We start from the raw sequence: 20,324 nt of genomic DNA, 5'->3' as shown, positions 1-20,324 counted from the left end.
GCGGCTTGCCATCATCTTCCCCTCCTCTCCCCATCTACCTATGAGGTAGATGGGGCTGAGAGAGTTCTGACAGGACTGCTCTGTGAGAACAGCATTATCAGGGCTGTGACTAGCCCAAGGTCACCCAGCTGGCTATGAGTGGGGAATCAAACCCGGCTCGCCAGTTTAGAAGTCGCTGCTCTTAACCGCTACACCAAGCTGGTGTATCACAGGAATGTGACCTTTTGAGCCTCCTTAGTAAAGGAATTTGTTTCTTTTGATCCAGACAAATCAATAGCTTATATCCTTTGGGAATAATTAGTCTTAAATACACTGGAAGTTCAGGAGCAGAAGCTTATATGCAGTTTGTATAGTTGCCAACAGGCCTGAAGAAAAATATTCTACTCCTTTATTAGGGGCTTGATAGGACATTATTTACCAGGCGATGTTGTTGACTACCACCTTGTATAAAGTTTCAGTTGCCCATTTCCACACATTTAGCCTCTTTTAAAGGGACAGTGTCTGTGGACAATATAGGGAAGCTCACGTGACAACTGACAGCATTACGTGCAGCGTGGAGTTGCTAAATGCACTCTGTCCACCCACACAACAAGCTTTTATGTACCAGGTAATGACTGGTTTCCACGTCCCGATTCTGTCTGCAACTTTAGGGCACATCATTTTTTCCCCACCCAGGTCGCTTAACTGCACAAACAGATCAATCACATGGGTGCTTTGCCCACCTATGGAGCTGCCTCTAAGAGGCAGACAGAAAGGCTGAAGCCTCCTGTTTGCCCAGCGCGTCACACGCCCATCATCAGCATCCCTTGGAGTGCTAGACAGGACAGCGGCTTCAGGTGAGACGTTGGTGGATCAATTGCAGCGATGATCTCAGCCCTCTGTTAGGAGGCATCATTAATGGAGCCTGATTAAATCAATATGTTTAAGTTTGCATCTCATGCTGTAAGAGTAATCACACTGAATAGTGATTTTACATAGCCTAAACAGGGGTGGTCAAACTGCGGCCCTCCAGATGTCCATGGACTACAATTCCCATGAGCCCCTGCCAGCGTTTGCTGGCAGGGGCTCATGGGAATTGTAATCCATGGACATCTGGAGGGCTGCAGTTTGACTACCCCTGGCCTAAAAGAAGACCTATGGGGTATTAAGGCCGCCTAAAGTTAAAAATATATATTTGTATGTAGTAGCATCGTAGATTGAAACTTTATTTATATAGTGCCGTATTAGAGACTAAATTTGTTTGTTTGTTTGTTTAAGCTGGAAAAAGCTGCTTAAATTAGAGGAGGCTTTCTCAGCCAGGGTTTCGTGAAAAGAAGTGGCATCTTGCAGAGAGGAGAAACATTCTAACACGGATAATTTGTTAATTCCATTTGACTTGTGTTTTTTTCTGGCAGGATATGTGGAGGAGTGACTCTGCAATGTTGACATTTTAGATCATTGTTGTAAGCTCGGCAGTAAATAATGTCTCCCAAGTTCCTCACTTAACAGCTTTTTTCTGTAAACAAAAAGGCGCCTAGGGTATAAAGCTACCCTAGACATCTATTAAATTTTACCACCGAATATCATTTACTCCAGCCGGTATAATATATCAGGAAAATAGCTCTCAAAATGTTTCGCAAAGTTATCTAGGGAAGCTTTGAGGTGTCTGTAGGATGGCACAAGCAATGCATTTCACTGGAAAATGCTTATTTATCGCTTATGGTTAAGAACTTTGGGTGACAAACAACAGCATTCGGAATTAATAGTGCTAGATGTTTGCTTTCACAGTTTACATTGAGTTCCAAACCAAATATTTGTTGTTTGTGATATCTTTTAAAAAATTAATGGCCTTATATCTTAACGTCCCAGAAATCAACGTTTGAAGGTTTCTTCCAGTTTAAGTGTTAAGAAGAGCCACAACTTGGTGGACGGCTCCTTGGGTTAGGGAAACATCCACCAGCCTAAAGTAAAATTGTGGCTGATAGCTTTATGATAGAGCAGAACTGGGGTGTAAAAACTGAATATGCAATGAGGAAGGGATGTAGAAGAAGAAGAAGAAGAGTTGGTTCTTATATGCCGCTTTTCTCTGCCCTAAGGAGGCTCAAAGCGGCTTACAGTCGCCTTCCCATTCCTCTCCCCACAACAGACACCCTGTGGGGTGGGTGAGGCTGAGAGAGCCCTGAGATTCCTGCTCGGTCGGAACAGTTTTATCAGTGCCGTGGCGAAACCTACCCCAAAGAAACATTCGGATGGATGGATGGATGGATGTTTGAAGCATGCTGACCTCTGGCACAACAAAACTTCCCTTCCCTCCCTTTGTTCTACCCTTGATATGTTGGAATTTGGCTAGAGACAGGTACTGAAGACAAATATAACTTGTGTAAGCTTTTCACAATCAAGGCAATGGTTAACCACAGCCCATTCCAGATTTCTTCCTTTCCTGTCTTTCCATCTGGAATATTCATAGTGTGGCTATTCTAAATAAATTGATGGTGAATTAATACTTTTAATTATTGCTACTATTAGCAACAGGCCTGTAATTATGACAGGGGTGTGTGTGTGTGAAGGTTTTGTACAGTAGAAGGATCCCTTGGGAATGTAAAATGTGTATTCACACAGACGTGTTGTGTGCACTTTCGGAGGGTAGCCTTGTTGGTCTGCAATAGAATATCTAGATTCAACTCCAGTAGCCTCTTAGAGACCAGCAAGATTTTAGAAGTACGAGCTTTTATTTATTATATTATATTTATATACCGCCCTCCCCAAAGGCTCAGTGTGGTTTACATAAAACAGAATCAAAGCTTTCTGGCAAAGGGGGTTCGACTTTCAAAAGTTTATAACCCAAAAATCTTGTTTCTCTTTATTGTTTATTGTTTCTGTTAGTAATACCGAGCCCGCCCACCCAGGGTGTTATGTGAGTAGGTTTTGCTCAGTGCGTCCCCAGTTCTTTCCCACAGAGGGAATACCAACCATCCACTAACACCAGAAAATGAAATTTTCTGAGTCTGTATGTGGGGGGGGGGGCATCTATCTGATTTCTACTCTGGCAAACTTGGCTGTGAAAAATCAAACTGACTCTTCTTTGAATAGCCCTGCCCCTTCATATCTGTGCCCACGGCTTCGCTTATTGGTCAAGCTGGAATACGTTGGAATGTTGGGGAAATGCTATTAACAGTTATTCCAGTCTAAGCCCTTTGAAAACAATGGGTTTAGACTGGAGTAACTTTTCTTAGGACTACTGTAAATCACGTATATGAACCCTCATGTTTCCCCCCCTCATTTCTCTGTACACTTCCTAGCTTACCTCCCACCCTCCCTTATAGAATACTTATAGAATAGAACTTATAGTACTTATAGAATAGAACTCAACCCATATAAAAACAAAAGAGTGAAGCTTATAAAAACACCAGTCCAGGGCATGCCTAGTCCAAAATACATCTGACTTCAGAAGGGCTTGCTCTAGATAATTCTCCATCAAAGCAAGAAGATTCTCAACAAGTATAAAGACAAAATAGCCAGGAGCCTGTTGCTTTCACAAAATTCATTGTGTTCATCTTCAAAGAACCCATTCAAATTCTTTTCTTACAGATATGAACGCTTTGCTCCAGGTCGCCTTACGTCTTCCAAATTGGAGGAAATGGCAAGGGTAAGACGCTCAACCGTTTTATTACTCCGTAAATGCTAAGGCCAGGGGGGATTTGGAAACCAGCACAGGCAATTTCACACTTGCACTCCTTTGCCTGACAAAATTGGCACTCTTTCCAAAATGATGCTTATTTCAACTAGAGTTACAGGATGGCCTCAGCACCTGACATTTCAACCACATATCTGGTGGCATAGTGGAACTGACTCCCAAGGAGTGAGTGGGGTAACGAGCTTTTAGAGTCTCTCAACAAGGAAGGGGGCCCAGAACTCCACTCCCCGCTTCCATTCCCTGTTAATCATGCCAAAGTCATGGAAGGAGGTTGTGTGACACCTTCAGCATTTGTCAAGGAGCCTGTAACACCCCTTCTGGGCCCAAAAGACAAGGTCTATCAGAGTGGCTTTTAGACAGCATGGTATGGTGGGTCGGTGAAGGATAGATGCAGTCTGTTATCTATCTATCCATCTATCCATCCATCCATTATATATGCCGCCCTTCCCTTAGGACTCAGGGCAGCTTACAACATTCATTTTCACATTAAGAGAAGATTATGTGCTTCTCTGGTTGGGCAGGCACTTCTTTTTAAAAAGGAGAAACCTGCCTTGCAAACAGGATTGAGCTCTTCCGGGATTGATATTGCCTGGAAAAAAAGCCAGGCTTCAGCTGGCAGGTGCACGCTTTAACACAGTTATGTATACTGAACAGAGAGCCAAGCAGCACCCAGCACTGGAGTTCCAGAACTGAAGTTTTAGTTGTGCAATGTATCCCTTAAAAGGAGTTGCAGGAGAGGGCATATTGTTGGGGACCCACAGTGGTGGCAGCTGTTCATTCTACCACATGCCCCCTTGACCCATGTCCCTCGTGGCTGGTGAAAGCCAGTGTGGAGGAAATTTGGGTCCCTCTCTGGGAGATTATCAACTTGTCCCTAGCTTCAGGGATGTTCCCGGAGAGTTTGAAGGAAGCTGTCGTCAGGCCACTTTTGAAAAAAATCACTGGATCCATCTGACCCAGCCAATTACTGCCCAGTCTTGCATCTGCCATTTCTGGGTAAGGTAGATGAGCATGTGGTCGCTAAACAGCTACAGAGTAGGGTTGTGCGCTTTGGCCACCAAAGCAGCCATTCCGGCCTGAATCAGCCAGTGCCATGGGGGAGAGAGGCGGCGCTGGTGCTGGCACCGATTGGCACACCGGTACTGGCACCACCGCCCCTGCGCTGCTTGCTGCTTTGGGCTGGAACGGCCGCTTCGGCAGCCAAAGCACACAACCCTAGAGTTTCATGGAGGAAACATCAGCTCTTGATGTATTTCTGTCTGGCTTCTGACTTGGCCATGGGGTGATGGTTCTGGGTGCCCTCCCAGACTACCTCCGCACACAGTTGAATCTAGGCATGTCGATGCTGCTGTTATTACTTGGCCTAATGGCAATGTTCAACACAACTGATCATGGGCTTTTAGTCCACTGCCTAGCCGACTTCAGGGTGCAGCCTTTAAATGGCTGCAATCTTTCCTCCAAGGTCAGGGACAGAGGGTGATGCTGGGGAGAGAACCCCATAGTGACATGACCTTGTGTTGGGGGTTCTGAAGGGAGCAGTTTTGTTCCCGGTGTTATTTAGCATCCATATGCGTCTCCTCGCCCAACTGATCCAGAGTTTCAGGCTGGGGTGTCATCAATACGCTAACACCCTGTTGTCTGTTGATGAACGGTCACCAGTCTGTACTCTCAGATTCTTTGGCCAGGTGTCTGGAGGCTGTGGCAGATTGGCTCAAGAGACATCACCTGAAGCTGGGGTCCTTTGACTGGGCTGGTATGCCATAGAGGGGTCACCACATCTTGACAGAATAAACAATGTCGGCAAACACCTGGGTGTGATCCTGGATGCCTCCTGTTCTAGGCCCAGGTCACAAATGTTGTGCACCTAGCTTTTTATAATCTTCGCCAGGTAATAAATAAATATAATAAATATAAATATAATAAATAAAAATAAGGTATGATAATTCCGTATCTACTGGCGTCCAACTTAGCCACTGTGATCCATGCCACAAATTATTTAAATTTTTAAACAGTATCTCCTATTCTTATATGTAAATTTCTTTGATATAATCTGCCCTCAGTCTTCTGAGATAGGGCAGGAAACAAATGTAATTATAAATAAACGAATTAAATAAACCCTTGCTCCTCATATGCACTGTTTGCCCAGATGCAAATACACCCTCTTGACACACACTGCTTTAATAGGGAAAAATAACAAGAACGGTATTGTTGTTATTATTGTTTTATTTCTAGACTGCCTCTCTCCCATTGGGCTACAGGCAGTTTGCAAGCTATTAAAAATACAGGTACTTTATTAGTTACCTATTAAAATTCTAAAAATTAAACACTAGGTATAACCAATTATATATTATCTCTACCATATGCATACATAGTGTGTTTTACAAATCTGTAAATAGTAATTATATTTACCGATTGCTGATGTGGTGAATTATTGTGTAAATTACATCCCGAAGAACAAAACCTCCTACACCATCTTTTATTTCTTCAGTAATAATCTCCCCCAAAAAGATATATCGTGATATTCCTATGTTTCTGATAAACATTACTTGTTCCAGATGTCTGCTTACATATGGCAAGTAAGATTCTCTGGAACGACTCCCTGTAAATCTGGTTGTTGTATCAGGTGTTGAAGAAGCTTTGGGGGAAGACAACTTTCCACTTGAGAAACGTTATCTCCCCTAACCTTGCACCATGAGCCTGATCCATATTACTCCCCTTCCGCATTACTGCTTTTTAAGGATCAAATTACATGTCAAGTAGACTTCCAGTCCCAGAACTCCAGTATCATATAGTTTGGTCCTAAACGTTAAAAAAAAACACAAAGCTGCTTGTGGAAACCGGCATCCCAGTCTCAGAGGTGGGAAAATACAATGATTTAAGCCTTAAAATTTCAAGGTCACAAGGTGTGTAGTGCTAATGTGGAGCAGAAACTAAACTGGTTTATTTTGGAAGCAGGCCTGTACTTCTCAGTGTTTTAACTCTGGCATCAGCATGGTGTTCACATTTGCTCTGACATGTGAGGGTAGGGGTAGTCAACCTGTGGTCCTCCAGATGTTCATGGACTACAATTTCCATGAGCCCCTGCCAGCATTTGCTCATGGGAATTGTAGTCCATGAACATCTGGAGGACCACAGGTTGACTACCCCTGTGCTAGGGCAATCAGCAGAAGTCCTTTATGGAACTCTTTACCAAGACCTAGGAGCTGTGTCTTGGAAGCTAGCTCGCCCCACCGCACTATTGTGAGCTTAGTATGACTTTCTGTAATGATTATGTCACAAAGGCGGAATGCAGCCAGATCTTCTGGTCGAGGCCAGCCTGGTAGAAGATCTTGACCCTACTCTGGCGTCCCCAATGACTTCACCTTTGGAGACTAGGCAGACTTGGGGAGGAGGGAGCTGGGACTGCTGGGGTCAGGGCTGTAGGGGTTTTATGTATTGTGTTGTTTTATTGTAGTTAGCCGCCGCGAGCCAACAGGCCAAACGCGGCGGCCTAAAAGTACAATTATAAATAAGTAAATTTTTACAATGGTGTTCATAACTGCAGTAGCTGCTATACATCATGGCCCACAAATGTGACTGTGCCAAGGAATGTTGTCATAGTAACAATGGCTCTGACACAGTCAATGACAGCAGTCATGATGTCACAAACGAAAGACATGCAACTCCAATGGCTTTGAATTTCATGATGAATTCTTTTAGCAAAAGGTTATGGACAAGGAAAGGAGAACCACCAGGGTAGTAACTTCTGCTGGTTTGTCATAGCATATTCCATCTCTAAGACTTCACGCTCAGAAAAACTACTAGACGATCCTTGGAAACCATGAGTAACGTTGGTTCATGTTCTGCTGTTTAATCTAATGCAGTGATCCCCAGAATTTTGGTCAGGGCAGGTTTTTGTGCTAACAGAAGCATTCCGGTGCTGTTTGAAAAATCAAACCTGTTGAATGCATCCACCACTCCATGTCCATTGCAGTAGGGCATCTTTGTGCTGCCCTCTCAACATATGGGAAGGGACATCATCCCCAAAATACACAGGTATCTCCTGATGAAACCTGCAGTGCAGCTGATTCTGGGAATCCCAGAAGCATCACTATAGCCTAGAAAAGATGGTTCTACGCTCGAGCCCTAGGTGACTGTGCGGAAAGTAAAACAAGAGGCTGGGAGGCCTTACTGATTTGGCTGTTCTGCAGTTGTCAGGAGGATTGCTGATCTGGATTGCTAATCTAGAAAGCATGGACCTGTATTTGAGAGAGAGAGAATAAAATGTGCCTCATGTTTTATTTCAGGGGGGAAACAGTGCCACGGCATAGGAATCATTTCACTGGGCCTGGTACAAACTTATAAGATTCTTCCCAAAACCCATTTCATACATATACTCCCATGAGTCACAAGGGGAAAATAACCTGTTTTATTTCTTAAGAACCCTGATAGATGATGTTGTGGGTTTGCAGCCGTGCTGAGTTCTGATAAAGTCTATCCACCCCGTCCTGGTGTCCTGCAGGTATTTGAAGTTTAGGAAACTAATTCTTCAATCCAATCAGGCCCACAAGCGGATAGGTTTTCAACTTTCCCTAAATGCCAAGACCCAAGAAAATGCTCCGTTGTGTAGTCTTCTGACACACCATTGGTTCTTGAGTATATCTCCCTACCTCCTTTGTTGCTGGTATGGAAAATGTTAGATCATCAGTTCCTTGAGGCAGGGGCCTTTAGTCTTGTGATGGTGCTATGCAAACAACCTTTCTCTTGATGCCACCTAAGGTTCAGTACATACTGAAAATGAGGCAGGGAAATCAGCTTAAGTAGAATATGGCTTTCTGAATTTGATGAAGTGGAATATACACAGGAAAATTGAAAGTATTACATACTAAGTTGTTCAAACAGCTGTTTTTTCAGCTTTAATTCCTAATATTTGAAGAAACCTAGATATTTCTTTAATTGTTTCCCTTCACAGACTGAAACACATAACCCTCCTTTGGCCACTAAACTGACAAATAAGCAGTTTGATGGAACGCAAGCTGAGGCGACGGAAGATACCGCTACCTGGAATGAGCAGCTGGAGAAAGAGCTTTTACGGGGTAAGCACAGGACTTTATCACGCCATGTTGGTTCCGTATTCTTGACATCAGTTATTCCCAAAACTGGGATATGGGATACGATTCCTGAAAACCATATCTTAGTATCCTGTACTTCTAAATCTGTCCAATCCTGTTTAAAACCATCCATTCTCATGGCCGTAACTACATCTGACAGCGAATCCCATCATTTAATTTAGTTGTGGAGAAAAGTATTTCCTTTTGACTGTCCTAACTACGCTGAACTTCATTTGCCACACTTGTTGTTGCTCACTCACCCCGTTTAAAGAGATCCTCCTGGAATTCTTGGAAATACACTTTGGTTTTCAGCATCTTGAGTATTTTGGTATCATTTGCAAAATGCTCTCACTCCATTATCAGGTTACTTATGAACAAATTAAATCCTGATACTTGAGGGGCCCCACTGCTTACTTTTCTCCATGGCAAGAACTGTTCATTTATTCCTACACTCTCCTTCCTGTCATTTAAACAATTTTTAATCCATAAGAGGATCTCTTCTCTTATCTCATGATTGCTGAACTGACTCAGGAGTCTCTGAAGTACCCTGCCAAAAGCCTTTTGAAAGTCCAAGTACATAATGTCACTATTATCCAAATGCTTGTTCATTTTCTCAAAGAACTCCAAAAGTTTGGTGAGGCACGACTTCCCTTTGCAGAAGCCATGCTGATTTTCCCTCAGCAGACTTTGTTCCTCTATGTTTCTAATAATTTGATTGTTGATTACAATTTCTACAAATTTGCCTGGGACAGATGCTAGGTTAACTGCATTGTAATTTCTAGGGTTGTGCATTCAGCTAATCGGACACCTCCCCCCCCCCCCAAAAAAAAAACCTCTAAAAATACCTCACTGACTTTTTGGGTATTAATTCAGCCAGAATTTGGCTGTTTTTCCAGCTATCCTAAATAGCCAGCCTGAAAAATCCCAGAAATATTCTGGGATTCTCAAGAACTTTGGATAACCACAGTTAGATTGCATTTAAAGGGCTCAGTCCCTTTAAATGGCTTTAGAGTTAACTCTCTGCTTGGAGAAGGCATCTAAAGTGACATCTCCCCATCTTGCTTAAGCAGTCCTTTTGGTCTTTTGTCATTAGATGAGGGATGGAATAGATAGATAAAAAGCATGCCTTCCCAAAGCCATAGATCACCTCATTTTGATATAGCTATATTGGCTGCCAGGTAGATCACAATTAAAATCTATCACATTTTTAAAATTAAAAGCTGCTGAGATGCACAGTTATATGTGTTGTGTCCCACCTTTCTTCGTCATCTTTCATCCGAACTAAAAAGCCCCAAACCTGCTAGCTTATCCATATAGAAAAGTCTTCCACAGTAATTGCAGTATCCCCAAAAGAAAGATGAAAGTTATGCCGTGGAAGATATATGCCACCACAATAGTGCTAGCATAGTGCATCCTACCATGCAGTGATGGATATCTATGACAAGGACTTGTCGTATTCCTTTCTGGGTGATGCAATGCCTAATTTCCCCAAATCAAAACAGAAAGGGACTGCAAACTTGTCAGAATAACATGGTAACTGGCAGGGGCCTTCGCCAGTAATGTAATGTAATCGCTGGCAATGCAGTGATATTGCTCTCTGTGACATCAACACCACAACAAAGATACTTTGGTGTTAGGGCAAAACTCTATGGTTTAGCCATAATGTTCCCAGCATCCCCTGACAATATGGCAATGTCACCACCAGGTGCAGGGGGAGGTTACCAGGATGCTGCTGACATCACTTCCCCCCTGTTGGCCTGTTGAGTGGCAGCAAGGGAACGGCAAACCTGCTGGCAATCCCAAAAGAGACTGAAATCCAAAAGGTCCCAGTCTTGGCCATGCTTGCAGTTGTTCAGTTTTTTCTCTTCCAGTGAGAGCTGCAGTTTCAATATTTAGAATGTTAACTTGAGTCACATTGAATATGCAAGGACTAAAGTTTTGATGGTATCTACTAGTATATTTATCCTTTTCCCCCCCTTTTTCCAGTTCTGGGGAGTCTGGACGAGCAGTTGGCTCATGAACAAGCCCAAGGTCCAGCCAAGAGAAGGGCTACAACCGACTATGGCTGCAGAACATCAGACGCCAATCAGTACCCCACTGTTACCCGGCAGAGTTTCCAGAAAGGAATACAGAGAAATGAGCGGAGCATGTTTTTGCCAGACGGGGCAAGGACCCTGAGAGCTAGAGAGGAACACCCAACTTTCTTCCGCCCAAGGACAGTTTATGATACATATTTGAAAAAATACCACGTGGAAGATTATGCAAACCAGAAGGTTTTGGACAGAAGGTCTCCGGTTCCAAAGAGATGGTTTTCTACACGTTCTCTGGGACATTCCTCCGAAGGAAGCATGGAGCAGCTTGCAGGTCTTCACGGCAGTGGATTTCAACGCAGGGACCTCCCATGCACAAATACAGTGAGCAGAAGCTATTCTTTGTCTTCTCTTTCTAGGCGCCAGTCTTCGGGATCTGTCGATCTGCTTTCTTCAGAAGGACCGCAACATCCTTTGGCAGCAGAAGGCAACAGGGCGTTCACACAAAGAAATTTCCGCCACCGTTCCAAGAGGACTCCCCTGTCATCTGTCCTGTGGAACGCGCCGCACTCATCAGAATGTCTATTAGACCAAGACAGGATACTTCGGACACAATCCTTAATGGACTTTGGTCCTAAATTTGAAGAGACATATCCTTGTTCTCCATGGGACAATACAAAATATGAATTTTACCGCTCCAACCTAAATCGCCGAAGAGCAGTACCAAACGCCAGTCCTTCGAGCAGGGTTGGCTATCCCGACAAGTTTACCGACCCTATATATTTTGAGAATTGGGAAAATTTGCACCAGCCGGAAAGGAATATTACAAGCCCTCCCTACAGATGCTCATCACTGCGAGGTAGGACACACCTCTTCCATAAGAGATTTCCTTCTGGAAGAATGGAGGAGGAGCTTCTGGAGCCTGACAGTAACCGGAATTATAATGATGACCCCTTTCTCACCTGCGATCCCAACTCTGAAAGGTTTCCAACGAATCATAATGACTGGCAAAGTGCCTGTGCAAGGAAAATTAGTTTACGACAGCGAGAGAGTGATGCTCAAAATAACATGCCAGAACGCATGAGGAGCACGGATCATTTGGACAAAGAAAACACCGAAGAGTTTTTAAGACGCACAAAAGGCGTAGAGAGCCGTCCAATGTATACCTCGACAGCCCCTTTGCCATTCATTAAAGCAAGGCCTTCCAATCAGCCTGGCCTATCTGAATCAAAGGGTCCAGCCAAATATGCAGCACAAAGGCACAGTCTATTCACTAGGGGTGGACAACTACTCATGAAGCCTTTGGTTGCACGCACTCCAACCAAGGAAGATTTCCAAACAACTGCGTCAGAGGACTTGAGGGATACTGGCCAGTCAAGCAGATCAGACAACGGAGGCCTTGAAGAAGGGCCATTGGGACCCGTTTCTGGGAAAGTGGATCCACACCATCCCACTGACTGTCCTTCTAAGAACTCTTCAGCAGCTGTCCCAAAGACCCCGACATATTTTAAACCACCTGTCTCACTGAATTTGAACTTGCAAGCCAAATCAGCTTCCTCAAGGGATGTTGGGAAAATGTACTTATCAAGCACTCAGCACAGAAATAGACCACACAAGGAAAATGATTGTGCTTTAAATAGTGACCTTGATCAAACGTCTCCTCCTTGGTTAACTGGTAACAGGACAAGGGATTCGGATTTCCAAAGCTTGCAGCGAGGGAGACATCATTGTGAAAGTGTGAGAGTTTCCAGGCACACGAAGCAGCATGGGAATATCGGTTCATCTGGTGTCGGTACAGCCTGGAAAGGATCTGGACACGACGGACTATCAGACCCTTGCATTGAAAAGTCAAACAAGTGCAGCGGTTTTGTTAGGTACGCGTCTAGCAACAGCATGACTGGATCTCCCAGTAGCAGTCCTCCTCAATCTCCAGTTACACATTTCACCATACCTAGAAAATCCGCCAGCATCGATGGTAGCTTTATATCACAGAGACTTCTTTCTTCTCCTAAAAGAAGAGTCCCATTTGAAAACCAGGCAGCTATGGAAGACAATTTAGAAGCATTTCTGTCAAACAGAAATGAAAGTTCTCAGAATCAAAGACACCCAGTTGCCTTTGCAAATCTACCCCATTCTTCGTTTCTTAAAGACGTCGCCGATAAAGGGAACGTCCCACAAACTGAAGACCACCATCCTGATAGTCCCTTAAGCGCAACAGATAAGAATGTCAGAAAATCAGAAAAAAGCACAATTACGTGTCGTCTAGACAGAACGGAAACTACGGTGCTCACTGACTGTGAGGAAAAGGATGGAGGAAATCCTCTGCAGAAATGCAAAACTACCAGTATGGTTACAGTTAGTGTTGACGAAGATAACATCAAATACCATGAGCTGATTTCAGTTTATTATACATTACCGCGGAAACACTCGAGAAAGTTGTGTAATCTCTTTCTAGACGACTCCAGTAATGTAGGTTCTTCCCCACCCTCAGGACAGAGCCCCTCCAAGAAATGTGTTCACACTGGTTTAGAAGCTGCAGGCTTCCCTTGCAATTCAGAAAAAGCCAACTTGCCAACCAACACATCTGCCACTCCTGGTATGTCACACGACTCAAAAATTCCAGATGAAGCTAATAAAGAAGGCCCCCATCTTAGCAGTCCCATGACAGACTTGCTCCGTAATTCAACAGTTATGGGGAGTAATAGAAAAGAAGCACCGGAACAAGGAATGCGTATTCAACCACTTATTGGCAACAGACCATTAAGCCTTAGCACGTCAAATCTGCACCTTCCTCTAAGCACCAGGAATGCTCAAAAAGAGAACCCCTCGGGCTGTCAGCCCCCGGAGGAATCAGCGGTGAGCAACAATCCACATCTTTCTTGTTCAATGAATAGTGAAAAAAGGGGGTGTGCTTCAGATGCAGCGACTGATGCCCCAGTGAGCTCCATTGAAGAGAAAACGAGGCGGGAAGCAAAGGTCAAAGAGCGGGCACGTCATATATGCCATGTCCTTGCCCTGCATAGCAAAAAAGGGAATGGACTGCAGCCCAGAAATGAAAGCGTCCCAAGTGGCATGGGTGAAACATTAGCTTCAGATGCCATCGTGCAGACACGTCCTGCGAACCAAACACTTCAGGTGGAGGCAGCTGCTGTAGATAATCCATCACTTCAACCCCATACTCCAGCGACGTGTCTTGTGAAGCCTCCAAAACCTAGGCCAGAGCAGATGCTGCAGAATAACCCAGTATACCCAGATGGCACAAGCTCAGAGGTATCTGCAAGTAACTCGGGAGATCACCAGAACCCTAACTCAGAAGATCAGCTCCCAAATGCAACGCCTGACCTGGCTGATAGATCGACAACTGAAAATAACCCTACCTTGGATAACACTCAAGAGAAAGCCAGTGAATTGGAAAAAAGAAAAAACAGGCCTTCATTTAAAAACAAGCTGGCAGCCATGTGCAAAACAAACAGAAGGTTTTCTAGTAAGAAAAGCGTAAATCTTAAGCCGCACATAAGTAGTGTATTTTCATATAATGACCCCCCTTCTTCAGAGATTAGCAAGCCTCTGCTGATTTCATCCGTTGTTCCCCAGTCCCTTCTGCAACCTGGGAATGAGAACCAGAATCAGAACCCAATGCCTGAGGAATTCGAGAACAAGAAATCACAAACTCACGAGGGATCTCCGTTGGTTACCAATGAGAACAGGCGGCCTTTTACAAACTTGTGCAATCAGAAAAGGGAAACGGAGAGTTCCAGACACAGTGTTAAAAGAGTAGAGAGCAACGTTCCAAACCCTGCAGGTTCATGTCAAAAAGATGGGGAGTCCACACTAAATAATCCCCCAACCCATGAAGCTCAAGAAAATAGCAATTGCCCCACAGTTTCCCTAGTTACTGCTGGAGATCTCAGCCAAAAGAAAAAAGACGCCACAACTATTGAGTCTCCCTTGTTTTCCCCTTCATTTGATAAAAGCTTAAACAATCTAACTAAAAAAAATTCAAAGGTAAATATTTCTCCGCAACAAAAGGCACTTTCACCCACAGAGTATGGCCACTATCAGAACGTTAAGCAGGCTAATAGGTTAAAAAGTCCAAACCTACCCCTTGCCAGGCCAAGCCCTAGCAAACCACAGCGGGAGCGCCATTTTTCTGAAAGTTCCTACACGCGAGAACCCCACAAGTCCCTGGCTCCAAAGAGCAGCTTGATCTGCCACAACAGTAGGAGGTTTAACTCGTATTCAGAATTGTTGTCCTGCAATGAGGATGAGAACTGGGAGGACCCTAACAGAACCTTTGGATCGAGGCACTTAATGTACCCATCTGTTGAATTTGGCATTTTTGGGAAAGAGCAGCAGCAAGCTTTTTTGGATAATATAAAGCGATCACTTACCGAAGGACGGTTGTGGAGGCCGTGTCTTCTGAAGAATCCTAGTTTTCTGAGAAAGGAGGAGGACTGCTCCGTAACCAAATCTGAGGTCTTGGGTTCAGGTTTTCCTAAGGGAAATGAATCCAGAGAAGGTTCGTCCAAAAGGAGGCCTGTTGAAGCAGGCCCTGTGGATAATTCAGATTCAGACTCCGACACCACCACAGATGACGAATACTACCCAAATGAGCATGATAAAGAATCTGAACTTTGAGAGGCTGTAAAATGAGACAAAGAAAGAGCTTTTATCCTGAAATGGCTCATTAATTCTTGGGCCGTTTTGTAGCGTGTTAGAGATTGAGGTGAAGAGTTGAGATGACCTGATTGCATGACTGTGACCACTGGAAAAATCTGAACAAAAATTGCTCTACCCAATGCACAATTGATTGATCACTTTCCCATAATCCTTGAAAGATTGGTTGTATTCCACGGGGCAAGGCTGTTGGGGGGGGGGGGGGCAGGAAGAGGACTGTTTACCCTGTGCCTCAAGGTGAAAAGAGTCCCCAAATTTAGATACTTGTAAACTTGTTGGTGTTTGATCAATTTCACAATTTGTTTTTATGTGCATCATGCATCTGTTGTGTTTCATTTTTATTATGTAGGAGGGGGTCTGAAAAGCTGGAAGTAGCCCAAGGCCTGTTTGAACCTTTGGGAAGGCCTAAACAGTGGAAACAGTAATGAGAACATCGTAAAGGCTATTGAAATGAGTTAATATTTTCCTGTGCCTTCCAGGGCACCTATGCAATGGGCAGAGATCAGTCCCATAACTTTCCTTGCATTGACATGGGAGAAGTTTCACCTGTTGAATATGGACAGGGTTGCCAACCTTGAGGTGGGTATAATAACAGAAAAAAGAACCTATCCAAGGCTATAATAGACAATCTTTTGACTAGACTTTCCCCGTACCTGTGAGCCAAAGGCCACATATATATTATTTAAATCCTGCCAAGAAGAATTGATCTTATTGAAGAACTTCATTAGCAAACATTAAGTTGAAAAACAACCACTGATGAAAACTCACTTGAAAACGGTTTTAATCTGGAGGCCGTTTTGGTTGTTCTATTAAAAGAAGAGATTAGACACGTTTAGTTACATTCATTGTGTAATTGTTTATTATAGCCTAGGATATGTTCTTTTTTTCTGTTATTATACTCATTTCGAACCGTCCTTTTTTTGTGATGTAACCTTGAGGTGGGGCCTGGTGATCTCAGAGAATTACAACTGATTTCCAGATAACAGTGATCGATTCCACTGAAGAAAATGGCTGCTTTGGAGGATGGGTTGTGTAGTACCATATAGTCTAATTGCACCCCCTCCTGGTACCAACCCCAGCTCTGTAGGGATTTCCCAACCCAGGCTGGAAACCTGAGGGATGGAAATGTAAAGAGCCTTACAGTCAAAGGAGGATGGTCATCATTCTCTTTGGCTGGGTCTATACACGCAGCACAGTGAGGAGACAAAATTCTCCAGATGGGGAGAGTTGCATTAAGGTTCCTCTCCGTTTTTTAAAGGCCTGTGGATTTAAAAAATTGGGAAATCAGAGAGAAAATTCCAGGACAGACCTTTGCATACTGTACTGGTTTTTCCATAACAAGAAATTATTTGTGTAAAATTTGAAAAATGTAACACCCTCAGCTGCAGGGGCGTTCTGTTCGTCTACCTCAATACTCTGCTATGTTGTTCACCCCTTGTTCTGCTGAATTTAAAGCCCCGTGGACAGATCAGGGGACAGAGCTTTTGCCCACAGCAGAAATTTAGGCCTATTATATACCTCTGCTTCCCCTCCCCGACACATTCTCTCAAACCCAACCTTCTTCCCTTAGTAAAGTCGTCAAAAATGGAGGGAAATAAATGAATGATATCGTATTATCTTGATTGGGAAGGTAAGCATCATGACAGCTTTATGGAAAGACCAAAGTCTATTCCTAATATAGTGAGCCCTTCAAAGGAAAGGTGTCCCACACTCAAGTGATATTTGCTAGGTTGAGCTCACAGAGAGCCATCCAAAGTTAAACCATTTGAAGTCTTACTCGTTTCAGTGAAGATAGTTCTACACTTAACTCTTCCATTGAAATGAATGGGATTTGAAGGCTGCATTTGTATACATGGCAAGACTGGCTTTTTAACTTGTTGGGAAATTTCCTGGTGGGCTCCTGCCCTGGAAGGTCACTGGTAGTCACGGGTAAACATCCTGGCCATGCTGGCTGCTTGGTTTGGCTTGTAATAGAACTGTGTTGAAATCCTAGTTTTCCCAGTTTGCAGTCAGCAGTTTTGACCACTGAACTCACTGGATTTATTTCTTAGTAACCTAAACAGGAAGGGAATGAAAAAACACTTGATTGTGCCCTAGGCTTTTTAACTGGTCAACAAGTGCCAGCATTTTAAAAATGGCACTTTTAAATGAGCAAATGCTTCGTTAAAGAAGTGTGTGTATGGTTTGAATGTGTGCTTTTAAGTTAAAATGCTACTTTACTGTGTGATGTTGCTATTGTACAAGCGACGACCGATGAAAATCCTATTTATATCCAAAGTGGTTCATGCAACCATAACTGTTCCAATAGTATTTGAAAGTACAAGGTACAAATTACTTTTAAATATATATATATTTAAATGGAATGGATTTTTATGTGTTAAGTCAATGGATCTAATCAACAAATGCAGCCTTCTGTACCGAAAAAGAAATGTTTGGATTTCAAGACTGTGCTGCGAAAAAAAGAAAAATTGTCCCGGTGACAAGAAGTCTAATATGCACAGCAAGTCATGTGCAAGATAAATGTTTACACACATGTGTATATATATATGTATATATATATTGTTATATCATTGTTTTTCTTCTTTTTTGTTTAGACTTTGCACTTTTTACCCCTTTTGTATTTTTGTAAGTATTTTCCTGCTCTGAGATTACTTTTGAATGAAATTCCGCCTCTGGGTACATAGGCAAGGGTCTCTCACGGTAAATATATAATGGAGGATTATAAATTGCAGAGGGGTTGCTGCATTTTAAGTCTGTTGCAGTCAAATTAACCAGGAGTCCAGTGGCACATTAAAGACAAACACAATTTATTCCAGCATAATCTTTTGGCAAAGCAAAGTTTATTTCATCAGGTGCATTTAAGGAAGTGAAACCACTACTTGTGAATGCCTTTATAGTAGAATAAGTTTTTGTTTGTCCTTTAAGATGCCACAGGGTTCTTCTTTAATTTTGCTGAGAACTATAGTACACCTTTATTCAGCCTATATGTTGATTGAGGTCATTGAACATTAATTTAGGTTTGCTTAATTCCTCATTTAAGCAAAGGTAGCCAGCAGTTCATGCACCAGCTTCATTGGCTCTTTCAGCTAGATTTGGCAGCTCATAAGTGTTTTGCTTGTGTGAGCAGTATAGCATCAGAGGAAGGGACACAACAGAGCTCTGCAGATGGTCTTCTAGGCCAGCTTCCATCTGGGATTTCCAAAGTTCTATGAGTCCCTTTCATTAACATTACGCTGCTCAGACAAATCGACCACACACGTTGTTAAAATGACCACAGAAGTCCGTAAGATAGTGCAGCTGAGCTCTCAGTGGCATGCTTAGAACAGGGGTAGTCAACCTGTGGTCCTCCAGATGTTCATGGACTACAATTCCTATGAGCCCCTGCCAGCAAATGCTGGCAGGGGCTCATGGGAATTGTAGTCCATGAACATCTGGAGGACCACGGGTTGACTACCCCTGGCTTAGAAGCAAATCTCACCCATGTGAGATTTTGCTTCTCTTGTAGGTGTTGGAACTTCAAAGCACAAACAGGATATCCATATGTGAAAAGGATTTCCCTGTTCTTTTTAAAAGAGGTATCAGATCCTGTATGGATTTAGTCACAGAGATCTGTTCTCTCTGTTCCAATAAGCTGCATGCATATGAAATTTATGTGCACTTCAGAGCCATATATAGGTGACTTGGTGGCCCTTGCTGCTGTCCCCGAACCAGTTCTTCATTAATAATCTACTAGCTGCCACTTGGACTGCAAACACATTATCTTGGTCAGCTATGATAGACAAAGCTAGTGGTAGCCAATGTTTTGTTTTGGATGTGAGCCACAGGTGAAATCTAAAGAACAAGAGAGTACCATTCTGCAGTGTGCTTATAGAACATACACAGCTCTCTCTGTCTCTGGATATAGTTTAGCCCGTGTCCTGTTAAATTATGGAGTAGCCAGCAATACAGTGCGGGAGATAAGCAGGAATTTGAATTGAAGCAATGAGAATCATCTCATAAGCCATTTTAGACCTCCCCAGAAGTGGCTGAATTCTGCCTTGTGGCACCCACCTGCAAGTAGGCCATATTCTGGACAAAAAACCAACAAAAAACCCCAAAAGTTTTCACGTAAAATAAGCTATGAATATTGACTAGGACTATTTTTAAATAAAAGGAGCATATTTATGATCATTTCTGTGTGTGAGTCATTGTGAATCCTGTACTAATTTTAAAAAGAAAAGAGGCATACTTAATTTGATTCCCCTCTCCTCCACATGCAGCCAGCTGGTTGACCTTGGGTCAGTCACAGTTCTCTTAGAGCAGGGGTAGTCAACCTGTGGTCCTCCAGATGTTCATGAACTACAATTCCCATGAGCCCCTGCCAGCAACCGCTGGCAGGGGCTCATGGGAATTGTAGTTCATGAACATTTGGAGGACCACAGGTTGACTACCCCTGTCTTAGAGCACCCTCAACCCCACCAACTCACAGGGTGTCTGTTGTGCGGAGAGGAAGGGAATGGTGATTGTAAACCACTTCAGGTAGTGAAAAGCAGGGAATTAAAAAAAAACATTCTTCTTAATGCCAAACATACATACAAAAAATCAGGTATCATTGTTTTTTTCTCCTCTTCATCACTATGTTTCTGGCCAGCATGGTGTGATGGGCTTAGGATCCTGGAGTCTCACATTTGAATTACCTAATCTGGGAATTCACTGGGTAACTTGGATCCCTCTCATTCAACCCAAGCTATTTCACAGGCTGGTGGTTGTGAGGATAAAAGAGAAGACGCGAGAATGATATTCTGAGCAGCTACAGGCCCTCACTGGGGAGAAACGCACGTCATAAACAGCTAAATAAGGGTCCCAAAAGGATTA

General features: G+C 43.3%; 1 protein-coding gene across 7 annotated transcripts in view; it reads left to right on the top strand.

Annotated features, from left to right (window-relative positions):
* Positions 1 to 19,622, top strand: part of EXPH5 (exophilin 5) — a 59,246-nt gene extending 39,624 nt beyond the window's left edge. For 2 of the 7 annotated variants that reach the window (XM_077341602.1, XM_077341606.1), the window contains 3 exons: positions 3,568 to 3,625; positions 8,625 to 8,748; positions 10,750 to 19,622. In XM_077341602.1, the coding sequence (XP_077197717.1) occupies positions 3,568 to 3,625; positions 8,625 to 8,748; positions 10,750 to 15,431 (4,864 nt within the window). In that variant the 3' untranslated portion in view covers positions 15,432 to 19,622. Of the gene's footprint in view, positions 1 to 3,567; positions 3,626 to 6,855; positions 7,503 to 7,540; positions 7,709 to 8,624; positions 8,749 to 10,749 lie in introns of those variants that run through there. The other 5 variants (XM_077341604.1, XM_077341608.1, XM_077341605.1 and 2 more) reach the window with 5 other exon arrangements.
* Positions 19,623 to 20,324: the final 702 nt, after the last annotated feature.

The sequence above is a fragment of the Paroedura picta genome, chromosome 6 (genome assembly GCF_049243985.1).
Source record: "Paroedura picta isolate Pp20150507F chromosome 6, Ppicta_v3.0, whole genome shotgun sequence".
NCBI lineage: Eukaryota > Metazoa > Chordata > Lepidosauria > Squamata > Gekkonidae > Paroedura > Paroedura picta.
The sequence above is the reverse complement of the archived record's forward strand: the minus strand, read 5'-3'. Positions and strand labels throughout refer to the sequence as shown.